Source organism: Callionymus lyra, chromosome 18 (genome assembly GCF_982586985.1).
Source record: "Callionymus lyra chromosome 18, fCalLyr1.hap1.1, whole genome shotgun sequence".
NCBI lineage: Eukaryota > Metazoa > Chordata > Actinopteri > Syngnathiformes > Callionymidae > Callionymus > Callionymus lyra.
In genome coordinates, this window is record NC_141835.1 from 17,598,487 (window position 1) to 17,617,728 (window position 19,242).

At 45.2% G+C, this 19,242-nt stretch overlaps 2 protein-coding genes across 2 annotated transcripts in view; one reads left to right on the forward strand and one right to left on the reverse strand.

Moving 5' to 3' along the window:
- fancm (FA complementation group M) overlaps nucleotides 1-19,242 on the forward strand; it is a 38,126-nt gene that overhangs the window by 3,058 nt on the left and 15,826 nt on the right. The window contains exons 5-9 of the mRNA XM_087780442.1: nucleotides 12,447-12,578; nucleotides 12,640-12,772; nucleotides 12,847-12,939; nucleotides 18,853-18,936; nucleotides 19,006-19,190. Coding sequence (XP_087636568.1) covers nucleotides 12,447-12,578; nucleotides 12,640-12,772; nucleotides 12,847-12,939; nucleotides 18,853-18,936; nucleotides 19,006-19,190 — 627 coding nt within the window. The remainder of the gene's footprint in view (nucleotides 1-12,446; nucleotides 12,579-12,639; nucleotides 12,773-12,846; nucleotides 12,940-18,852; nucleotides 18,937-19,005; nucleotides 19,191-19,242) is intronic.
- Nucleotides 402-9,748, reverse strand: soul3 (heme-binding protein soul3). The gene is made up of 5 exons (XM_087780441.1): nucleotides 9,264-9,748; nucleotides 3,819-3,913; nucleotides 2,502-2,643; nucleotides 2,129-2,312; nucleotides 402-2,050 (listed from the first exon to the last, which is right to left on the reverse strand). The coding sequence occupies exons 1-5, from the start codon at nucleotides 9,490-9,492 to the stop codon at nucleotides 1,879-1,881; spliced, it is 822 nt and encodes a 273-aa protein (XP_087636567.1). The 5' UTR covers nucleotides 9,493-9,748; the 3' UTR covers nucleotides 402-1,878.

Here is a 19,242-nt window from a genome sequence, read left to right on the forward strand (position 1 = left end):
ACTTGTCATTTTTGTATTTGATAAGATATGTATTTGTGAGCATAAAATGTTTTTTGGGGAAAAAGGACCTTTTTTTCGAGATTTAAATAATTTTTATTTGTATTGCGCTTTTCCACACCAAGGTCACAAAGCAAGAAAAAGGTTTTATAAAATATTGATTTGAGCATATTTAGCTTTGATACTTTCTGCTACTTTGTTTGCTTGATGGCCCCTCACAACAGACAAAGTATTCAAAGTACCGAATTTTTTTTTGATAAAATTTAATAAAAGGTCTTCACACATTAATTAATGAAGTTTCACGCTCCGACATCTCTGGGTGAGAAAGTTATGACCAGAGAAGGCAACTGACTGCTGCTCTATGCACTTCCGGTTGCCATTGTGAATCAAAGAAAGACCAGCTTGCAGGAGACGATCACGTTTATTGAACAGAAACCACAGTAGCTCTTGTCGTTGCACTCGAGTCTCACAGTACAGCACATGTTCGCATCACTACAAGAAGCAAAAAAAACTGAAAATAAAGACGGAAAGAAAAGTACTCGGTGGTCCTGCTGAACCAGGCGCATGAAGAATATTGTATCTTTGGAATTCTGAACCATCTCTGAAGCCTGGTTCGATCCTGAAACTGGGATTGGACCCTGTGCCCTTCATATCTCTCAGTAGTATTTAAAAGCAGTGAAGGCTTTCTCCCTGTTGGAACGGTTAACTCGGCTGCAGATATTGTCGAGTCTTTTTCCTTCCATTGGTGGCAGCAGCAGTACAGTAGTGGGCGCTTTCATCGACCGAGTAGAAAAAGCATGAGTAGAGGTATGTAGGTGTTTATTTCTGTGTGAGCCAGAGGAATGCTTCATATACATTTATACTAGTTGGAGATCCATATGTTGATTGTCTTTCAGCAGTAAAATAATGTTCGGTTTGTTTGTCTGCAGCGTCACAGTGGTACATTCATGTGCGAACACAAACACGCAGGTCCTAGTGATTTGCTCTGAGATCAGAATTAATTTGAAGCTTTGTCTTTGTACACTTGACAAACACAATTGTGTCAAGGAAGCTGGGCTTTTGCCGCCACCGAGCACAGCGCTTGTGTTACTAGACTATGACCACTAAGTGGCCTCGCAATCATGGTTTGCAACATTAACATGACTGAGTTTTATCTTCCACTGTCCTGAATAATTTTGTTATACAAAAATATCATTTTGACCAGGATAGCAGTGAGATGCTGGTGGCCATTTTTCCTTTCAAAATATGCCATTTTTTCCGCACACATTTAGTTTTGACACGCAACATTTGATGACCATATTGAGTAAAAAACAAACACAACGTTGAAAAGATTACAAACAGCGTTGTTAAAAGTTGCTAATGGTTCTAATGAGATGTGACACCGGTTCGGACAGCGCCACCCCGGCTTGACTCACTGATATTGCACTTTTAAGATAAACAAATTACAAAATGATTCAGCTATGCTAGCCGAAGAGCGACAGATGTGCGAAAACTTCCCACTGAACGACATGGATAATACATTTAAAAGCTGGCAGGACTAGCGGGAGCATAGCGAGGCTTTATGTCCACGGTTCTGTATTTTTTTTGGGCGACTTTCTCACGATAACACAACAATTCTAATCAGAACACTGTTGTTTTTCTCTGTGGATTCCAAGACATGATTTTATGAGACGCCTTGAGTCCTGGTGCAGTTGTTGTTGGTGACACCATTTAAACTCTATTAAATTACTTTTTATTTTCCTTACGAGCCCCCGTTTGGTGGAGTGTGGTGGGTAGGTAAGCTGGGTGGAACTGGGGGAGAATATTTTACCTGAGTCTAAATCTAAAATGGGTTTGGGAGTCTTTGAGAAGGCTTAATGGGTCACCGTGCAACTTCCCGACTCAGCGTTGCTCCAAGAACCAGATCTCGTTTTGACGGTTGCTGTGGGCCGGGTTGGTGTAGCCCGCCACAATGAACCTGTTGTTCACGCACATGCCGGGGGAGTCCAACACCTCCGCCATTGCGTTGATCTGTTCGATGATGGTCAACTCGTTGGTGGGACCGCCAAAGGCTCTGCAAGGTTTGCAAGCAGAGCGTTCACAAGGTGCCCAAGACTTGACAAGAAACCTTCTCAGTTCGGTCACAACTCACCTTGAGTAGACAATGGCGGCGGGCCAGATCTCCAGAACGATTTCGCTGTCATTAGGTTGAGGAGGTTGAGCCTGGTGGTCAACAGGCAGGTAGTATGCCACAGTGACGTCATTGGAGATCGTAGTGTGGGTCTCATCCGTGTTCACAACAGTGACGATGGGCAAGGACATGCCTAAATAGTCACCTAGGTGCATGGACATAAAGAAAGATCAGCAAAGGCTTCTTAGGAAGACATGAAGGTGCTACCGTTCCATCTGTTTTATAAGTCTTTCTTTTCTGGAATCATATTGGTCTTCTGAAGGAGTAGACTAGTTAACCTCTTTGAAATTCTGTACTATAGCTGTCCAGAATCAGGACTCCAAGTGGTACTCACCTGTAGAGTTCTGCTGGCAGATGTATCTCATTATCCTCATGAAGCCGTAGCAGATGCTTTGCTCATAAGTGTCCTCACGCATGGTTATACAAGCCCAGTGGCCTTTTTCATAGTGGCGCTTCTCGTAGAGCAGCTCCCCGCACTGTAGCAACACAGATGACGTCAAGAGCCAGACTTAAGCAACCAGGCTCGTGTGAGGGCCCTTCAATGGATACACAAAGAAAGGCTCAACCTTTTCTTTTTACAAAACAATCTCATTGTTTAACCTTGAACAGGGTGAGAAAGGTTGCTATAGTTACAATATGATGGGTATCAATAATGAAACGAGAAGACTGAAAATGTATCTTAACAAGTGTTGGAGCTTCACAAGACTGCATGGATTGACTTTGCTTTTAAAGAACATTCAACAAGTTGAGTGAACTTCGGGTCCATGATTTGGGTCTGACTGGTTTGTCCAACCTGACTAATTAGCAGAGTCTTTGAAAGACGACAGAGTAATGAGGGTCTGTTTGGAGGGATTCATAAAAGACACCATCTAAATTGATTTAGCTCTTCCTGTACCGTTTGGTCTTCACAGGGATAATAAGATTATGACCTCCCGGCATTACCTGAAGCACATGATTCAAGACCCTCTCTGGCAGAGGTTCTCGTCCCAGAATAGAAGGCGGCTATCGCCCTATGCCTGACTCTAGTCTGATCTAATTAACTCAAGTAAAACCAATTAGCCTTCTTTATTCACCCCTAAGGAGGTAAATGGCTTAGTGAATGGGTGACACAAGAGTGGCACACAATCGAGTCTGACTGGCACATCCCATCAAGCACACCACCGATTCCACCTTACAATCACCTTCATCCTCCGGGAATTCCTGCTGTGTCCTGACGTGGCAATGAATGTCATTAGACAATAAGTAGATGAGCAAAGCTCTCATGACGGACGGAACTACATGATCTGTTCTGCCTGTAGTGATCTACTCTGTACCCAACACCTTTTTGTATCGTTGCCAAAGAGGCGCTTGTTCTTAATATCCTGGAATTGCAATGATTTGCCTCTGACCTCTCAAAACTCGGAAAAGGGCCCGAACGATGGCACAGTTCTAGACTGGCAGGACTTAAAGGGACTAGGTACGGAGTTTTTTATTATGATTGACCTACCTAGTTCACTGCAGCTCTCTGATCATAGTAAAAGTTGTACCCTGGACACCAGTGGGGGGTAAAATACCTGTGGTTCTTATGTAATGGCACCAATAAATCAGTGGGATGAAGGTCACAGATGCACCTGGTAACAGGGTTTCTGAACAGGTGTGAGGTTGCCGGTACCTTCTCTTTACGGGTCAGCGGGGTGAACGGGACTCGCTCCCTCTGGCTCCGGCCTTCGTTGTTTGAGGTCAGCTGCTGAATCGGCTCGGCCATCTCTGCGGGAGACATGGGAAAAGAAACACGTCACGGACTGTCGAGCGCTTTGATCTCAGTCAGGTTAATTTCCAGAAGCCTCTAAGCAGACGGTGCGGGTGGCTGCTGCCAGATGGGCCGGGTCCCCTGCCAAGAACTCACAGGGTGTGATGTTGATCAGAGCTGATGGAGCGAAGGGCGACTCAAGTTGACCGACACCAGGTATCGACTCGATCCCACCACACTTCCACGAACCAGAAGCTGATTTAACCAGGTTTTAGCTTCGTCACTGGCTCATCTAAACCCCTCTTGTGTTGTTCCCATGGCGACCAATGTTTGTGCCGATCCCTCCTTCAGGTGAAAGCAAATCCTCCATTAATTTCCAGCTGAAAGTAATTGCTGCGTCTACCGCTTCCACGGTAACTTTTAACACACCCTGGCAAATTGTGACACGATTGATGGTCTGCATGCCATTCTGACCGGAGAATCAACTGACAACCTTCTGGTTTCATAAATGTCTATTCAACAAGTTTATCAATCTCAGCAGCATTCATCTGTTGCCATGTTATTTCAGCTTTTATTTTACTTCTTGTTTTTCTGACCAGGGACCCTTCTAGGATGGCCAGATCTTGTAGTTTTAATGAAAGTAGATGTTGTTGCAGGAAGGTTTGACTTGAGTTTAAGTCATGGTGGTTATACCAGAAGATATATAGTTATTTCCAGTTGTAGCAGCAGTGGATACAGTGTCACCAAATTAAGTGTGCTTCAAGCAAATGTGAGACCTGAACATCAGATTAATGTCACCACTGGACCGCACTGACCCAGTTTCAGGACCAGTAAATATCGATAATCAACATCACTTTATTTAGGATTAATGGCACCGGCCACAATTCCTCACTACAACAGGATTAATGAATGCTGAATAGGCCAAGGTTTGGAGATTAGGGCCGGAGAGAAAGACATTGTGTTAACAAAAATTTACTCATAATTTACTACCCCTTAGACTGAAAAAATAATTTAATCTACATTAGGAGAAAATTGTTTGATATTTAAATATTCACAACAATTAAACTTTACTTTATATGATTGTATTTACAGATTTATTTTGCCAGTTAAGGTAAGGTAGAACTTTATTGATCCCTCAGGAGAAATTGTTTTTTTCCAATTAGCAACAGCAAATAAAGCATATTTTTCATAAAAAATAAATCAAAATAAAATAAGAACAAGAACAAAGAGAACTAAAGAGAAAGAACAAGATGATACAATCTAAGTCTAAAGATAAAGAACATAATAAAAGAAAAATAACAAAGACATAGGATACAAAGATTTATACGGAGAGAAAGACATTGTTAACCCACTTTGTTTTGCTTTTAACCCACTAAAGGTGTCTGCAAAACTCAAAGTTGTTCTAAATTCTTAAAAGGTACTAGGGGTGTCAAGGTCTACATTTGTTTTACGACTTGCAAGCTTTTATGAATGATTAAGAGATATGACATACAACCATTTTGTTTGTATTTATACATACGTGACTATTTATTTAACCATAGTTAATACATTGGACCCATTAGGCGAACTGCGGAAGGACTTCAAGCATGTCTTGTAGTCTGATGTACCGCTATGGAGTGGCTCTACAAGAATAAATGTTTTGTCTGATAACTACTGGAAAGGATTTGCTGTAATGATATTAGGAGGTGTTTGAATTGAGAAGGAACACCCAAATGGTTCTATAGCGTAACTGTGTGTAGCCGGTCACACAACGGTGATAACCCTCGACTACACATGTAGAAAAAAATGTAAACATTGACACTACTATAAAGAACTTGTTTTGCAGTCCACTGCCACACCAAAAAAACGACCATATTCCTCTAACACAAAGACTTGTGTGTCCATGAACACACCGATATACCTGCACACAAAATTGAAGTAGCCACAAGAGAAGAGAGAAATCAATTATGGCCTCCATGATTACTGTAATTACAGTAGAAGTGGAGCATTGATGGACCAGAGCGGTGAAGTTCTGTGTGTAATCATGGATAATTCTTCAGACCAACAGCGGTTCTGTCGTCGGCTGATAAAAAGGTCATTTACTTGAAAATCGCTTGTTCTCTTTACTGCACCCTTGTGCCACTTGAGGTCCGTAGTGGACCTCGTAACAGCACCTCTGACCTTGTTTCAAATAATAAAGCTGACCATAACAACAGGCGCAATAATGTCTTCTTTGTACCGGACTAGATGTTTGTTACATTGAAGCTGCGACTGCCCTGAGATTCTGTCTCTTTAGGTACCGCTAGGTCATCTGAGGGCAGCTCAGGGAAACGAGCAGAACTAGTACAGATGACTATTTGTCCTGGTTCCATTGTCACTAGTGTTATGGAAAATTCACACTACACTACTGGGACTCGAGTGGTTTAATGGTTTGTGATGACGGCTCTAAAAGTAGGTTGATCTGAAGGACTTATGTCAGTGGAGACTCTAAATGGCGGATACATCTTTATCTATGTGGAAGTGGTGGGGTTGGTTTAGACTGACATCTCTGTAGAGAGTTCCATCCTTCTGGACCTGGTCCTCATATTTTTCATCACGACCAGAAGTTTCCTCAGCCCTAGACAAGGTCCTTCGGCTTAGCAAGCAATGGAACCAGGGAGCTAATCCGCCTGCGTCAAAGTCCCAGCCAGCGATTTTCACCTAAATCCCCAATTAGTCATGCCTCGGTGGAAGGGGGTTTGTTGGTCTGTGCTACTGGAGGTGACGAGAAGGAACTTCTTAGAATCTACTCATTATTTACTACCCCTTAGACTGAAAAAATAAGTTAATCTACATTAGGAGAAAATTGTTTATGTAAATATTCACAACAATTTAACTTTACGATATGATTGTATTTACAGATTTATTTTGCTAGTTAAGGTAAGGTAGAACTTTATTGATCCCTCAGGAGAAATTGTTTTTTTCAAATTAGCCAAAGCAAATACATCAATTTTTTCATAAAAAAAACAAGAACAAGAACAAAGAAATAAAGAGAAAGAACAAGATGATTCAATCTAAGTAAAGATAAAGAACACAATCAAAAAAAATAACAAAGACAAAGGATACAAAGATTAACATAGAATAGAACATCAAGATACTTGTTCTAAATGGAGCAGCGATAAGCCATACAAGCAAATTATGAAATCGTAAAAACCTTCCTTAATCCAGACGATAAGATGGATCATTGGAAATATTACAAATATATTAGTAATGGGGTTTGCAAACATAACCTCCTTGTCAGGGGTAATAAATGAACCAAAACAAAAATAGTTTGAGATGATTTAACCTGGATTCAGATATACTTGGGAGTAGTTTTTATTGAAATCAGTGATTGATGACTTTAAGTAATGAGTTTCACCTCCGTCCGTCACGGGGGGGTCTCACTCTCAGCAGATAAGAAGAAGAAGAAGAAGCACCTAGTTTCTAAAACAAGAGCAGTTTAAAAGATGTCACAAGGAGGAACAGATGTGGTTCGATCCAGGAATGTTGTTCCACAGCAACATTTGAATAGTTCTGGCTCTGACATACAAATTAAGCGTTATCAAACACAAAGACTACTTTTACAATCGGGTCATATAGCCAAGCAGGAAGTGGTTGTTGGGGGAACGCTCAGATAGGACGGTCAGGCACGCATGTGGACCTGCGGAGAGCGACACCGACCTTTGGACCCGAGCAGGAACTGTGCGACAGCCGACAACCAGGACTCCTGACTCCTGGGTCAGAACCACAGCGAATACACCCTCGATCATTTGTTTAGAAGAACACCAGTCGCTGTAATTAATCTGTAATTGTTAGTCGCTATAAAGGTGACCCGCAACTAGAATTAGTGACTCGGCTTCTGTCGGTTTTGGCAGATCATTTAATCCATTTTGTCCTTGTACGGTTCACGCCGCATCAACCAGAGGGTCATGTGGCGATGATATTAATCAAGTTGCGGTCGTATGACCCAGATTCGTTTTTAGGAAGAACACAATCATCATTATCAGAAAGTGTGTGTCGTTTTAGAGCTAGTTCGACGTTCAGGGCGACGGCCTGATCGGCGGCCAACACGCACACGTTCGAGCATGTTCACACAAGTAGGTTAACACGCACAAACCCAAAGACATTTACAATTAAGCACATTAACCTACTTTCACACAAATGACACACTTTATTTTAAAACAGTAATACACACACTTGGGTGCTTATTAAAATTAGTATTTGAAACATCTTTTGAAATTATTTTTGTAGTCTGTTATATGCATATTTGTGTTTTGCTAATGTTTGAAAAACAATAAAAAAACATGTTAGTTTTAGATGTAGTCGTTATTAGTCACATTAAGGTTGTTAGGATAGAGAACATTCAGCTGTTCTTGTTTAGTTCAAGTGTCAAAACCTTCCAGCTGTGGGTTTATTTTTCCATTGAAAAATGGAAAGTGCTTTCTCAAAGGTGTTTTTGGGTGGAAAGAAAAATCCACAAAAAAAAAAACAGGATTCTTCAAAGCTGAGTGACTCCTGCTTTCCAAGTCGTGGTTCAGCATGAACAAGAAGAAACAACAGATACATTTTGGCTACATTTAAGCCTGCTTTAGGCCATTCTGTTGGTTTATGAAATTCACATTTTCAAGGAAGTGAGCTACTGGTTCTTTTTTTTAATTTTTTATCTTGCCCTTTAAAGTATATACTTTATTGAATATTGTTTTGATTGTTTAAGCGCTTTGTGACCCTGCTCTGGAAAAGCGCTATACAAATAACAATTTCTTACTTTTATGCTTGTTTCGGGATCATTCATTTTTAAATGAATGTGAGTTTCTTCTTCTTTATTTTTTTAAATGATTGTTGTTTATTTAAAGCAGTCACAATTTAAACAATCGACAGGAGGCCTCAAGGTCTTTTTCTTCCTGAGTCAGGTGCCTTTTAACCAACAATAAATCGTTTAATGACATATGTTTCAGGGGGAAGATTAAAAAATAAACTTGCAACTACCCAAATTGTGATTAATAAAAAAAATCTCCTGCATTTATTTTACTTCATCTTTATGGTCTATAGCATGACTAACATGACTAAAACGTCTCAGGGGGGAGATGATGAAACTACTGAGAAAAACTTCTTCTGGTGATCATAATGTGATCAGTGCTGCCACAGAGAAGCAGTCAATCTGGTCTTCATAAACCCTGCGGGACTTGTTGTCTCATGATCGCAACGACACAATTGAACACAGATCGTTGTGTAACACTGTGTAGTTTACGGCTCTCGTCAACTTGTTGACAAGAACCGGCCGTAAAGTAGGTCACAGCGCCTTCCCGTCCGAGCACTACCACAGTAGGGGGGGACCCCCGAAACAAGTGGTCGTCTATGTGTCTAGTTTACCTTCGGAGACCTCCACCTGGTGTCCCCGGGCCACGTCCTGCCAGTAGTGCAGCAGCCGGTCCGGTTCCTCCTCCATGTTCTCGCCGCCCTCCTCCAGGCTTCCGTTGCCCGAGTCCGAGACCTGCTCCTCGGAGAAGGACTCCAGGTCCTCCAGGGTGATCATGCCGCTCCCGCCTCCGTCTCCACCTCCACCCCCGCCGCCGCTCATCTGGCAGCCTCCGCGATCCATGTTCAGACTCACGGACTGGACTCGCGTCGACGTTTTTTGATCCCGGAGTTTCGAAGACCGGAGTTTGTTTCTTTTTTAGACGGTGGTTACTTTTCACCGCGCGAACGAGTCCATGTTGATCGGGTTTACAGCTGACCCCCCTCCTAACACCGGGCCTACCCAGCTCGGTCCTGTCGCGGATTCGATGTTGGAAATTCAAAAATAAATAATAAGTGGCCTCCGGATCCTCGTCTCGCGTCGATCTCTGGAGGTGACTGCGATGTTTATAGCAGATGAAGACACCACGTGACCACGCGTGCGCACTCGTCCTCTCTCGCTCTGACCCTCCCTCCCCGCTGCTGCTGCAACAACAGAACGTTCTCCTTTGAAAGTAAACCCTTGAAATGTATGGGGGAAAAAAAGAAGATCGATTTGAGTAAAGGAAAAGCACGTGTCAAAACTTTTTCGGTACCGGAAACAACTTTTCTTAAACTCGGGGTTCACGTTGTGTACGAGCGAGACACGTTTTTCAAAAACAAAACAAAAACAATGACGTCAATTCCTTTCCCGTCTTTTCACCTGACAACCGAGGCGTGTTCTTGGATTTTTTTTTTATCAATCCATTAGTTGTCAAATGTGATATAACGACAACAAACTCACGCCAATCATGCTGTTCAAATCATTTTTGTTCTTAAAGTCTTCCCTATCATTCTGTATGTTCTGTTCTGTTAGTCTTTGTATCCTTGTCTTTTTTGTTTTTCTTTGATCTATGTTCTTTGTCTTTATCTTTAGACTTAGATTGTGTCATCTTGTTCTTTCCCTTTATGTTCTTGTTCTTATTTTATTTTGATTTATCTTTTATTTTTTATAAAAAATTGCTGTATGTATTGGCTATTGGAAAAAACAATTTCCCGAAGGAGACCTCCTGAGGGATCAATAAAGTTTTACCTTGCCTTACCTATTATGTTATCAGTGTTATCTTGACCTTTAAAGTATATACTTTATTGAATATTGTTTTGATTGTTTAAGCGCTTTGAGACCCTGGTCTGCAAATAAAAATTACTTGCTTACTTACTATTATGACTTCAATACTCTCTCAAGCATGTACTGGATCCGACCCAGGATCTCCTCTTCATTTAACATCTGCAAGAAGCTCCTCTGCATGTTCTACCAGTCTGTGGTGGCCAGTGTCCTGTTCTATGCTGTGGTGTGTTGGGGTGAAAATGTGTCCAAGAGGAGTGTCAACAGGTTGGACAGGTTGATCAGAAAGGCTGGTTCAGTGGTATGAATGAATGGGAATGAAGCTGGACTCACTGGTGACAGTTGCTGAGAAGGGATCATTGAACAAACTACTGTCCATCATGGATGATGACAGTCATCCTCTGAACACTTTCATCAGTGAGCAAAGAAGCAGAATGAGTGCACGAATAACAAATAGACTCGAGGACTCATTCATTCCTCGGGCTATTAAATTATACAATTCTGAGTTCGGGGGCAGGAGTGGAGTGAAAGTATCTGGATGCTCTGTTCTATGTTAGTCTTTGTATCCTTTGTCTTTGTTATTTTTCTTTGATCTATGTTCTTTATCTTTAGATTATGTCATCTTGTTCTTTCTCTTTATGTTCTTGTTCTTATTTTATTTTGATTTTTTATGAAAAATTGCTGAATTTCTGTGGCTATTGGAAAAAACAATTAATAAAGTTGTACCTTACCTTACCTTAACCTGCCGATGGTCACTTCACACAATCAAGATAGCAGAGGCCATGTTGCTAAACCTCAACCTGCATGTAGAGAGAGAGAGAGAGAGTGAGATGGGAGTTAAAGAGAGGGCTTATGGAAAGGGAGAGCCATGAACAAGGGGTCAGAGAGTTGGGGATGAGTGAGAGGAAAGGGAGAGTGATGCAGGAGCAGCCGAGAGACAAAGGGATATGTCGAGCAGAACCGGTGTACAGGTGGAGAGAAAGATGAAAGGGTGACGAGGAGACTGGGACGAACGGAAGGATGAGGAGGTGTAGCTGGGAGACAGAGGAGAGGAACCGATTGTTACATAATCCTCTACAATCTGTGGGAGTCTGGATGTAAACACACACACACTCGGAAGTTTCCTCCGGATAAATTGTCGTCTCCTCAACAACAACAACAGTCATTTCTCGGGTCGGTTTAGCTGTTCATGACAACACCGGTTCCAGATTAACCAACAAAGGCCCGTAATTAAACTGCCAACCTCCAATCCCCCTGACCTTTAGGCACCTGCTCTGTGGGTGGCTGTGCATTAACATCTTGTACGTGTGAAGGTTGTGCGTCTGTTCATAAAGTTTCATACGTTGATGTGTGTTCGGGTTGTTGAATCGTGTCCATGTGTGTGTATTTGTGTCTGATATCATATTTATGGGGTGTGTATGTTGTGTACTTGAGGATGCAGGAGTGATGAAAATATGACTGTTAATCATGTTTTAATGCAGCAGTGGGAGTGTGTGGGGACGGGCGTACATCCATGTCGTGAGATAACCAGTGTTTCACGTGTTCATTTCATCTGTGTTTCATAAATGTGTCGTGACCATGGCAACCCTCTGACATGTCAGTCATTCCGTAACAGGTAACTATCACATTGAGTTGTGTGATGCTGCGAGCCTAGTTCAGCAGCAGGTCCACTCTGACAATTATTCGTTACAAAACCCCCCTTTCTATCAAATCGCTTGGCTATGTCAGTCGCCATGGCAACAGGCGACGCTGTAAGATTCCGTACATGTGCTTTCAGTAGGAATTTCATAATTATTTTTTGTTACAAAACCTGTAACTGTGTGTTATTATGTCAGTATGTACGAACACGTGTCTGTGTGTGATAAGAGTGTGTGTATGTGTATCAGCACGATTGTGTATTACCAGTGGGGCAGAAACGATAACCATCTTAAACAGGAAGTAAGCAATTGTTACAATTTTGTGTGTGTGCGTGTGTGTGTTCATGTTTGTATCAGATTCTGGAGAAGTTCATGTCTCGTCTAGTCCAGAACCGAGCGATGGCCCAGAAAGACCTGCGGAACCTCACCAAGTACCAGCTAATCCTGGCCCGGGACCAATTCCGCAGGAACCCACCGTCAAACATCCAGGCAGGAACACACACAAAAACAAACAAGACTCGCATGGTCTAATGCCTGTGTGTGTCTTCAGGGGGGTCAGCAGGGGGCTCTGGAGGGGGACTTTGCTCTTTGCATCAGTTTGTATCATGGATACGAGCTTCTGCTGCAGATGGGTTTACGCTCACTCTTCCTCTACCTGCAGGGAGTCATGGACGGCTCCAGAGGTGAGACATCCCAGTCGTCTTTTCGGTCTCATCTTCTCTGACCGGTCTATAGTAACCTTTCCTCCTCCTCACAGAAATGGCTCGAGCCCGGAACGAACTGCAGAGGACGCCGATGTTCTTGAGTCTTTTCCACGAGATGGAGACCATGTTTGTGAGGCCGACTGCTGGTACTGAACGCTGAGCTGCTCACCTGAACTAAGACGAATGCTCAACACAACTAGACATCACGTTACCACTGAATGCATGATTGTCGTCACATGAACACCTGGTATCGTCACATGGACACCTTATGTCGTCACTTGGACACCTGATGTCGTCACATGGACACCTTATGTCGTCACATGGACGCCTTATGTCGTCACATGGACGCATATGTAGTCGCATAGACACCTTATGTCGTCACATGGACACCTGGTATCGTCACATGGACACCTTATGTCGTCACATGGACACCTTATGTCGTCACATGGACGCCTTATGTCGTCACATGGACGCCTTGTGTCGTCACTTGGATGCCGTATGTCGTCACATGGACACCTGATGTCGTCACATGGACGCCTGATGTCGTCGCATGGACGCCTGATGTCGTCGCATGGACGCCTGATGTCGTCGCATGGACGCCTTATGTCGTCGCATGGACGGCGTATGTCGTCGCATTGGACGCCTTATGTCGTCACATGGACGCCTTATGTCGTCACATGGACGCCATAAGTCGTCACTTGGACGCCTTATGTCGTCACTTGGATGCCGTATGTCGTCACATGGACACCTGATGTCGTCGCATGGACGCCTGATGTCGTCGCATGGACGCCTTATGTCGTCGCATGGACGCCTTATGTCGTCGCATGGACGGCGTATGTCGTCGCATTGGACGCCTTATGTCGTCACATGGACGCCTTATGTCATCACATGGACGCCGTAAGTCGTCACATGGACGCCTTATGTCGTCACATGGACGCCGTAAGTCGTCACATGGACGCCTTATGTCGTCAAATGGTCGCCTTATGTCGTCACATGGACGCCTTATGTCGTCACATGGACGCCGTAAGTCGTCACATGGACGCCTTATGTCGTCGCATGGACGGCGTATGTCGTCGCATGGACGGCGTATGTCGTCGCATGGACGGCGTATGTCGTCGCATGGACGCCTTATGTAGTCACATGGACACCTTATGTCGTCACATGGACACCTGGTATCGTCACATGGACACCTTATGTCGTCACATGGACACCTTATGTCGTCACATGGACACCTTATGTCGTCACATGGACGCCTTATGTCGTCACTTGGACGCCTTATGTCGTCACTTGGACGCCGTATGTCATCACTTGGACGCCGTATGTCGTCACATGGACACCTGATGTCGTCGCATGGACGCCTGATGTCGTCGCATGGACGCCTGATGTCGTCGCATGGACGGCGTATGTCGTCGCATGGACGGCGTATGTCGTCGCATGGACGCCTTATGTCGTCGCATGGACGCCTTATGTCGTCGCATGGACGGCGTATGTCGTCGCATTGGACGCCTTATGTAGTCACATGGACGCCTTATGTCGTCGCATGGACGCCTGATGTCGTCGCATGGACGCCTTATGTCGTCGCATGGACGGCGTATGTCGTCGCATTGGACGCCTTATGTCGTCACATGGACGCCTGATGTCGTCGCATGGACGCCTGATGTCGTCGCATGGACGCCTGATGTCGTCGCATGGACGCCTGATGTCGTCGCATGGACGGCGTATGTCGTCGCATGGACGGCGTATGTCGTCGCATTGGACGCCTTATGTCGTCACATGGACGCCTGATGTCGTCACATGGACGCCGTAAGTCGTCACTTGGACGCCTTATGTCGTCACTTGGACGCCTTATGTCGTCACTTGGACGCCGTATGTCGTCACATGGACACCTGATGTCGTCGCATGGATGCCTTATGTCGTCGCATGGACGGCGTATGTCGTCGCATTGGACGCCTTATGTCGTCACATGGACACCTTATGTCGTCACATGGACGCCGTAAGTCGTCACTTGGACGCCTTATGTCGTCACTTGGACGCCGTATGTCGTCACATGGACACCTGATGTCGTCGCATGGACGCCTGATGTCGTCGCATGGACGCCTTATGTCGTCGCATGGACGCCTTATGTCGTCGCATGGACGCGAATGTCGTCGCATGGACGCGAATGTCGTCGCATTGGACGGCGTATGTCGTCGCATTGGACGCCTTATGTCGTCACATGGACGCCTTATGTCGTCACATGGACGCCTTATGTCGTCACATGGACGCCTTATGTCGTCACATGGACGCCGTAAGTCGTCACATGGACGCCTTATGTAAGTAAGTAAGTAAGTAAGTAATATTTATTTATATAGCGCTTTTCGAGACCAGGGTCACAAAGCGCTTTAACAATCAAAACAATACTCAAAACAGTACATACTTCAAAGATCAAGACAACACCGAGAACAACACAGGAGTTCGAGAAATTCAAGGAAAAGCCTGAACAAATAGAAACGTCTTAAGATGTTTCTTAAAGGAGTCAGTAGACTCCATCAAGCGCAAAGAGAGAGGAAGATTGTTCCAAAGCTTAGGAGCAACAGCCTGAAAAGATTTCTCTCCTCTGGTCCTGAGCCGTGTGCGTGGAACCATAAGTAGATTCTGATCCACAGACCTCAGAGACCGAGCTGGGGTGTAAGGCTGGATCAGATCAGTGATGTAAGGAGGAGCCTGGCATGAATAGCTCTGAAAGTAAGAACCAGAATTTTAAAGTTGATCCTGAAAGAAACTGGAAGCCAGTGAAGAGTTTCAAGGATCGGAGAAATGTGAGTTCTCCTACTTGAGCGGGTCAGAATTCTCGCTGCAGAGTTCTGAATCAACTGCAGGCGAGACAGCTCCTTCTTGTTAAGACATGAAAACAAACTGTTACAATAGTCCAGACGAGAAGAAACAAACGCATGCATTACAAGCTCCAGATCATGTTGTGACAACATTTTCCTAAGTTTAGAGATTTTTCTCAGTTGAAGGAAACAGTTTCTGGTCAGTTTTCTGCAGTGTTGAACAAGAGACATGTCTTTATCAAATACAACACCCAGGTTTCTCAGGCTCAGTTTGACAGACTGACCTAAGTCACCCAAGTACTGACTCAACCCTGGAATCTTATCATCAGGAGCAATCACCAGAGTTTCAGTTTTGTCCACATTAAGCTGTAAAGTGTTTTCACTCAGCCATTGTTTGATTTCTAGCAAACAATTGACTAAGCTGTTCAGCCTTTGGGGCTCAGTTGGGTCAAAAGAGCAGTAGAGCTGGATGTCATCAGCAAAAATGTGATAAGAAACATCTGGAAATCTCTGAATGATTTTACCAAGGGGAATCAAGTACAGCAAAAACAATAAAGGACCCAGAACAGAACCTTGAGGGACTCCACACAACAGATCTGCCGATTCAGACCTCATTTGATTGACACCTTATGTCGTCACATGGACGCCTTATGTCGTCGCATGGACGGCGTATGTCGTCGCATTGGACGCCTTATGTCGTCACATGGACGCCTTATGTCGTCGCATGGACGGCGTATGTCGTCGCATGGACGGCGTATGTCGACGCATGGACGGCGTATGTCGTCGCATGGACGCCTTATGTAGTCACATGGACACCTTATGTCGTCACATGGACACCTGGTATCGTCACATGGACACCTTATGTCGTCACATGGACACCTTATGTCGTCACATGGACACCTTATGTCGTCACATGGACGCCTTATGTCGTCACATGGACGCCTTATGTCGTCACTTGGACGCCGTATGTCATCACTTGGATGCCGTATGTCGTCACATGGACACCTGATGTCGTCGCATGGACGCCTGATGTCGTCGCATGGACGCCTGATGTCGTCGCATGGACGCCTGATGTCGTCGCATGGACGCCTTATGTCGTCGCATGGACGGCGTATGTCGTCGCATTGGACGCCTTATGTCGTCACATGGACGCCTTATGTCGTCACATGGACGCCGTAAGTCGTCACATGGACGCCTTATGTCGTCACATGGACGCCGTATGTCGTCACATGGACGCCGTAAGTCGTCACATGGACGCCGTAAGTCGTCACATGGACGCCTTATGTCGTCACTTGGACACCTTATGTCGTCACATGGACGCCTTATGTCGTCACTTGGACGCCTTATGTCGTCACTTGGACGCCGTATGTCATCACTTGGATGCCGTATGTCGTCACATGGACACCTGATGTCGTCGCATGGACGCCTGATGTCGTCGCATGGACGCCTGATGTCGTCGCATGGACACCTTATGTCGTCACATGGACACCTTATGTCGTCACATGGACACCTTATGTCGTCACATGGACACCTTATGTCGTCACATGGACGCCTTATGTCGTCACTTGGACGCCGTATGTCATCACTTGGATGCCGTATGTCGTCACATGGACACCTGATGTCGTCGCATGGACGCCTGATGTCGTCGCATGGACGCCTGATGTCGTCGCATGGACGCCTTATGTCGTCGCATGGACGGCGTATGTCGTCGCATTGGACGCCTTATGTCGTCACATGGACGCCTTATGTCGTCACATGGACGCCGTAAGTCGTCACATGGACGCCGTAAGTCGTCACATGGACGCCTTATGTCGTCACATGGACGCCTTATGTCGTCACTTGGACGCCGTATGTCGTCACATGGACGCCTTATGTCGTCACTTGGACGCCGTATGTCGTCACAAGGACGCCTGATGTCGTCGCATGGACACCTGATGTCGTCGCATGGACGCCTTATGTCGTCGCATGGACGCCTTATGTCGTCGCATGGACGGCGTATGTCGTCGCATTGGACGCCTTATGTCGTCACATGGACGCCTTATGTCGTCACATGGACGCCGTAAGTCGTCACATGGACGCCTTATGTCGTCACATGGACGCCTTATGTCGTCACATGGACGCCTTATGTCGTCGCATGGACGCCTTATGTCGTCGCATGGACGGCGTATGTCGTCGCATGGACGCCTTATGTAGTCACATGGACACCTTATGTCGTCACATGGACACCTGGTATCGTCACATGGACACCTTATGTCGTCACATGGACACCTTATGTCGTCACATGGACACCTTATGTCGTCACATGGACGCCTTATGTCGTCACTTGGACGCCGTATGTCATCACATGGACACCTGATGTCGTCACATGGACACCTGATGTCGTCACATGGACACCTTATGTCGTCACATGGACGCCTTATGTCGTCACATGGAAGCCTTATGTCGTCACTTGGATGCCGTATGTCGTCATATAGACACCTTATGTCGTCACATGGACACCTGGTATCGTCACATGGACACCTTATGTCGTCACATGGACGCCTTATGTCGTCGCATGGACGGCGTATGTCGTCGCATTGGACGCCTTATGTCGTCACATGGACGCCTTATGTCGTCACATGGACGCCTTATGTCGTCACATGGACGCCGTAAGTCGTCACATGGACGCCTTATGTCGTCACTTGGACGCCGTATGTCGTCACATGGACACCTGATGTCGTCGCATGGACGCCTTATGTCGTCGCATGGACGGCGTATGTCGTCGCATTGGACGCCTTATGTCGTCACATGGACGCCTTATGTCGTCACATGGACGCCTTATGTCGTCACATGGACGCCGTATGTCATCACATGGACGCCGTATGTCGTCACATGGACGCCGTATGTCGTCACATGGACGCCTTATGTCGTCACAAGGACGCCTGATGTCGTCACATGAACATCGCATGTCGTCACACAAACACCTTATTTCGTCTCACGAGGACCCTATGTTGTCACACGGACACACTTTCTAGTCACACGGACACACTTTCTAGTCACACGACCACCTTATGCTGTCACACGGAGACCTTATGTCGCCACATGGACACGTTATTTTGGTTTCATGAATATTGTCTACGTATACAGTAAGAATTGGGGGTTGCATGAACTTAATTGTTGTCACATCAAACTACAGTCTCATAAACACAATTGTGGGTAACATGAACACTGATGTCATCACAGAAACTCAACTCCTTCCTATTCTAGGTCCAGACGAGCCATTCATCTATGGTCACCCAAAACTGGAGAAGCTGCAGGACGTTGTGTTGAACCACTTCAGAGACACGCAGGGTTTGTAACTAATAGTTTTATAGTTCAGTGTTTTGCTCTTATTCATGTAGACCTTGTCCACGCTCACAGCAGCTGCAGGTTCCAGTGTCCAAGTCAGCACTCGTGTCATGATCTTCTCTTCGTTCCGCGATAGCGTGCAGGAGATCGCTGCCATGTTGAACCGCCACGCACCCCTTATCAGGGTCATGACCTTCATGGGTCAGTCCTCGGCTGGAAAGGGGGTCAAAGGTTTCACCCAGAAAGAGCAACTGGAGGTAGAAAATACTTCTTTTTAACATGCACATTTTTAGACCAGAATCTCGGGTG